Source organism: Otolemur garnettii, unplaced genomic scaffold (assembly GCF_000181295.1).
Source record: "Otolemur garnettii isolate 467f Iridium unplaced genomic scaffold, OtoGar3 scaffold00004, whole genome shotgun sequence".
NCBI lineage: Eukaryota > Metazoa > Chordata > Mammalia > Primates > Galagidae > Otolemur > Otolemur garnettii.
In genome coordinates, this window is record NW_003852399.1 from 12673356 (window position 1) to 12679698 (window position 6343).

The following is a 6343-nucleotide window of genomic DNA, read 5'->3' on the forward strand; positions in this document are numbered from 1 at the left end:
GTTTCCTCTGTGTCTGTCTTTAGTGTCTCCTCCGTGTCTGTCTCTAGTGTATTTTCCCCGTGTCTGTCTTTAGTGTCTTTTCTCCGTGTCTGTCTCTAGTGTCTCCTCCGTGCCTGTCTTTAGTGTCTCCTCCGTGTCTGTCTCTAGTTAGTCTCCTCCGTGTCTGTCTTTAGTGTCTCCTCCGTGTCTGTCTGTAGTGTCTCCTCCGTGTCTGTCTCTAGTTAGTCTCGTCCGTGTCTGTCTTTAGTGTCTCCTCCATGTCTGTCTCTAGTGTCTCCTCCATGTCTGTCTCTAGTTAGTCTCCTCCGTGTCTGTCTTTAGTGTCTCCTCCGTGTCTGTCTCTAGTGTCTCCTCCGTGTCTGTCTCTAGTTAGTCTCCTCCGTGTCTGTCTTTAGTGTCTCCTCCGTGTCTGTCTCTAGTGTCTCCTCCGTGTCTGTCTTTAGTGTCTCCTCCCTGTCTGTCTTTAGTGTCTTGCTTGTCTGGCCTTCCTCACCTATTTACTGTGCTCCAGCCAGGCCAGGCCTCTTCTTTTTATCAACTCTACCTAGTTCTTGACCATCTCAGCCCTTCAGCACTTGTACTCTTTTGCTTAGAATCCTTTTTCCATGGCTGATTTCTAATCTTTTTATTTTTCTTCAGCCTGCCTCCTCAAAGAGATGTTCTGATCATGTCATCAAAAATGTCTTTTCCCTTTGCTCTTCCCTCCTTCCTCCCATTTGTCATTGATTATAAGCTCCATGAAGATAGAGACTATGAATGTCTCATTCACTGTTGTCTTCCTATTTCCTGATACTGGGGCTGACACATAATCAGAGTTTAATAAATGCCTGTTTGAAATTAATACATGGTAACTACTCCTGTCAGCTGACTATTTCCAGAGTATGTATGTAGGGTAACTACATGGCAGGAGATCATTGTAGGGAGACATCAGTGAATACAACGGTCAGATTTTAAATAACTGAGCTACAATAGAAATTTCTGGAGAGAAGCAGTAATGAAAGACTGTACTACAGATCAAGGGAAAGGAGCCGCTTCATCCAGCTTTGTAGAAAAAAATGCTGTTATTGAACCTATACAGAAATCCTATTCCAGAAGTCTTAATCTGTTTGCACGGTTCTTTCCTGTGACTCCTGATTTAAATGCTCTGGAGCACATTCATGGGAGTGAGGATAGAATGCTGCTGTAGAAAAGGGTTCTGGAGTACTAAACTTAAAATGTCTTTATTAAAAAAAATTGCGTTATTAATGTCTCTGTAGGTATATTTAACATTTCCTACCCTAACATACCTATGCTTTCACAAAAAGACACTGAGGTATTTTAGATAGCCCTGAGATTATAGTTCAGGGTATTGATATGGAAAGTTCAGCAATAAGTTGACTCAGAATCTTTCTTCTACCCTTGCTTTTATACATATGTGTGCTCTCATTGTTATTATTATTATTTTAAGCAAAAAGGAGATCAAGTTTCTATCTCAGAATGGTTTAGAGCAGTGATAGAGCCATAACTTCAAATAAGAAATGACTATACATTTACTTCACATTTCAGCAATCATTTGGGGAAAAATCTACAGTTGCTGATGGACAGAGTGGATGATATGAGCCAAGATATAGTTAAATACAACACATACATGAGGAACACGAGTAAACAGCAGCAGCAGAAACATCAGGTTGGTCTTATGGAAAAATTCAGCAAACATTCTTTTCTAAGTGTGATGCTTCAAGAGTTATCTTCAAAATGATGTAAGTTATCTTTGGTAAAGCACTATTTGGTAGTAACTCTGTATCGTTTTAAAAGATTATTTTTTATATGGATGTTCGTAATATATTATTTACTTAGTATTTTCAAAATACCTATGTTAGAGAGTGCCCTGGTGTATTAAGCACAGAGTATAATACCATAATGCCAAGGTTATGCAATTAAGAGATACATTATTGAGAAAATCAGAGGCAGAAGATTCTGGAGTGTCACAGCTCATTTCTTTACTAACTATAATTGGTTTGGTAGTGGCTCATTGCAGCATAGTTAGCAATCCTCAGTTCATTTAAAAAATTGAGCAATTGTGATTAAGAGCAAGCAATTTTGATAGGACATAATAGACCAACTGCTGTGAAGTAAATAGTACAATGCAGACAAAACTCTAGAATTACCTGGATGTTCTGATGTGCACATATGTGCTGCTGTGGCCACTTAACCCTTTCCTTGCTCATGTTGCTTGAAGGCCACATGTTTCACAGTTTCTGGAATATTGTTTTGGACTACCTTGCTCTGAAATGCTTCTAGCATTTGATTCGAAGATAAGTTGATTCCAGAATGTTTATCTGTGAAGGTAATGTTTATATATGACTGACTACTCTGTTCATTAAAATGTACTTTAAATAGAGATTCCTAGGCACAAGTAAGTGGTTCTAAGACACTGTAGTTTTAATAAACTTTCTAGTATCAGGGTTCATATAGAGCATATAGTGAAATTTAAAATACTTTGTTTCTACTACACTCAGAATTGAGATAAACTATATAAATCTATAAAGTATATTTTTTAACTGAAAAGATGATGGTAGTTATAATCTGGGAGGGGGCCGAACCACCCCAGCTTCATTTCATTCTCTTGCTGGTTCTGCCTCTATGTAAAGGATTTCCTTGGGCTGTCAAAGTGAGTATCTGTCATCTCTGAGACAGTTGATTCCTGGAAAGTAGTCTTCCAGGTACCTTTCAGAGTTCTAGTGTGTCTTAAAATTTATCATGGGGCATTTCTTCATACTTAGCAGTACCATCTGTACCCTTGGTAGATTTGTCTTACTTCTACGTTGTACCCCACAATGAGTACAGAAACCTTTGCAAAGCAAGTCGCTCCCTTCTTTAACTCTCATTTCCGTTGGTCTTCATAGGAATTCCAAGATTTTAAATTTTTACTAGCCACCCCTCCCCCCGTTTCTTATTATGTTTCAACGTTATGTGTGTTTTGTTTTCTTCACTGTTTGATATAAAACACAGCTATTACTGTTATTGATTTATAAGTTTATATTTGGTCTATACCTTTATATATACACCCCCAGGTATTTTTCAGAGAATCATAGCAATCTAGAGTTTGAGACCATTTAAAGCATTGTCTCAGTGTTCTTAGCTAAAGCACAAATCTGCTAAGAATAGTAATGATTTTAATAACATATTGGTATTGTTATTTTAAATCGATAGAGGTAAAGTTGAAAGAATTCCCAGTGTGGTATTTCAGTGGTTATTTATTAAAGTCAGGGTGAATCATTCACTTTCCCATTGTCATAAGTGATACAGTTACTTCCTTTCGCTCATTAATCCTGAGCTACTTCGTCTTTTAAGCTTATTACTACTTAACATCATCAGTTTTGTTTTCTGAGTTATTAGTTATAGACTCTCAGAGCTCAGAGTGACACTAGGGTTTACAACAAAGGAATTTTCTTCTACTATCGACATTTTAACTTCTCAGAAGCAAGTTATCAAATACTGTCAGTCATCAAACTGAGATTAGAATCCAGAGCAATGGAGTTTTGCTAGTTGTACAAGCAAGGGGTCTTTTTTTTGGGAAAAAAAATACCCAAATAACTATCCCTTTGAATTTTAGTATCAGCAGCGTCGCCAACAGGAGAACATGCAGCGTCAGAGCCGAGGGGAACCCCCACTCCCTGAGGAGGACCTGTCCAAACTCTTCAAACCGCTGCAGCCCCCTGCCAGGATGGACTCCCTGCTCATCGCAGGTATTGTTATACCTGCCTGGTTTTCTCTGTTGCTTTGGAAGCAGAAGACAGTGAGCTGGCATATTTTAATTGGTTACAAGGTGGATTTGAATCTAGCACCTGTAATAACTGAAATTTAAGAACTCGTAAGTCTTTGTTATTTCTCAGGTCCTTTCAGTGCTTCACTCTGTGGGTATCTGAACACTTTTGAGATGGCATTATAAACTTTCTAAAATGGAGAGCTTTTATTTGATTTATCTTTCATGGATAAAAAATGTTTATAATCCCATAATGCAAAAGATCATTTAGGTCAGGCCCCCTTCTTTTGCTTTTCTAGCCTAGCACTGTACAGTGGGCACTGGAATTAATTCAAGGAAATATTTCCCTTACTTTGGCTTAAACTTTGGCAAAAATACAGATGTAATTCTGGATGAAGTTTCTCTGGATATAGTTAACATTTAGTGCCACCTTTAAGCTGCAGAAATTCTGTGTCCTATGCTAGGACTTGAGTTTGCATATATAACAGTCATGTTTTTATTTGGTTATGATCTTACTTCTGTACCAATGATAAATGCTAAATGATTCAATTAGCTAGTTATCTGTGAGAGGTTTTATTAGAGTGAAAATGCTACTTAAGGAAAAGCTGATCTTCTGCTATTTCTTGTTTCTAATGACATGTTTTTAATTTGAAGGAAAAATATCCAAATTCCTAAAAGCTTTCTAGTCCACATATAAATTTGGGAAGCCAGTACAATAATTCCTTTCTTAAGGTCCAATTCAAACAGAATCATGCATCTTAATACTTTCAAGAAATGTTGCATCAGATTAGATCCTTAGCTTTAAGACATAAAAAACAATAGTGGAACCCTTTCTTCAAGTGGACGTTCTGCTCTCGTTCTGTCTTGGTTCAGAGGAATAACGCTCAGTTCTAAAAGCACAGACTGAAGACCACTGTACGTGTTCACATCTGAGCCAGGCAGGTCTGGCTGGATGCAGTTGTGGAGTATCACTGTTTATGTCCTTTCTGTGCTGGGGTGAGCCAAGGCCAGTTTCTTGGTGCAGCATCCCTCTAATCAGCATAGTCATTACATTTTGATCGACAACGAATATGTTCTTAGGATGTTTTAAAGGTGAATTTTCTTCATTCTGTGTTTAGTCAAGAATGGAAGATAGTTTATTTTAATAAGAACGTAGATTCCTTATCTCTTATGGATAAATAGACTTTACTTCTTAGAAACTCTTGATTCAAAACAAAATACTGTTGATTCTTTATCTTGTTGGTGTTCTGGGTCATTTTACAATTTTTGGAACATTATGACTCTCTTTTTCTCTTTCTGAAATGCACAGGCCAGATTAACACTTACTGCCAGAACATCAAGGAGTTCACTGCCCAAAACTTAGGCAAACTCTTCATGGCCCAGGCTCTTCAAGAATACAATAACTAAGGAAAGGAAGTTGACAGAAAAGAAGTTGATGTGGACTCTTGAGATCACACCAGGGCTCCTGTTGGAGGAAATATATTTGCATATTGAAAAACACAGAGGATTTCTTTAATCTGATTGCCTTTTTAGACTGTAATATCTTTCTAATCAGTAATAAAATAAAACAAAATTTTGACTGTTTGCTTACTTGATTTTATATATATTTTATCTTGCTTTGTTTTGCTTTGCTTAGCTTATACTTGTTCATTTCTCAAAAATAAAGACATTTGACCAGAAGTTTCAGCAGACTCAGAACTGTAGGCCTCCACTCACCACCTTTGCAGCCTCCTGAGTCCCATGTTTCAACCATGTGTTCCAGTATTGCTTGGCCCAAGTCTTGACCTGGAGGCCCTGGTACCTACTGTGACTTTTTGTGCTTCATTGCTCAGAAATGAGTACCCTAGAAGCCCAGACTTCATGTACTTCCCCAGATATCTCTGTCCCCAGACCTGGAATCAGTTGGCCACCTTTCATCCTCTTAGGTGATGGTCAGCAGTCCCTGTACTTAGGCCGTTGGACACAGGAATTTTTTTTTTTTTAAGATAATGTCACAAGAGAACCATATTTCATATGAAAGTGAAATTCATATTTTTTAGTGTTTCATTTAGGACTTCATGTTTATAATTCCAAACCATGAAATAACTTTCTGCTACAGTGAGTGTTGTAAGTAGGGAAGGAGGAATTAGAAGAACAGTAGCATGTTGGAAAAATATATTTTAGTAATTTTATATTTGAAACGTTATCAAAGATCCCCTCCATCTTCTTTTTTCGAGACAGAGACTTTGTTGCCCAGGTTAGTAACAGAGCAACCTCAAACTCCTGGGCTCTAGCAATCCTCCTGCCTCAGCCTCCTGAGTAGGTGGGATTACAGGTGTCTGCCATAACACCTGGCTAATTTTTCTTTGCCTTTGTTAGTAGAGATGGTGTCTTCTTCTAGCTCGGGCTGGTCTCTTAAGATAACAGGTGTGAACCAACATGCCTAACCATGATCTTACTATTTAACACCAAATCAGTGAGATCTCCCAGTTGGTGGAGACTCTTAGATGGTAGTCTTCTAGGAGAATTATCAAAAAAAGGAGATGGGCAAATGGTCAGGACAGTTGAGAAATCCAATTTTTCAAGATTGTTTTGGAGGTACCTGGGGCTCTGGGCTCG

The 6343-nt window shown here is 38.0% G+C and overlaps 1 protein-coding gene across 1 annotated transcript in view; it reads left to right on the forward strand.

Moving 5' to 3' along the window:
- The window catches only part of EIF3H (eukaryotic translation initiation factor 3 subunit H), a 106451-nt gene extending 101118 nt beyond the window's left edge, over positions 1–5333 (forward strand). Inside the window, exons 6-8 of the mRNA XM_003782394.2 lie at positions 1546–1666; positions 3596–3728; positions 5055–5333. Coding sequence (XP_003782442.1) covers positions 1546–1666; positions 3596–3728; positions 5055–5152 — 352 coding nt within the window. The 3' untranslated portion in view covers positions 5153–5333. The remainder of the gene's footprint in view (positions 1–1545; positions 1667–3595; positions 3729–5054) is intronic.
- Positions 5334–6343: the final 1010 nt, after the last annotated feature.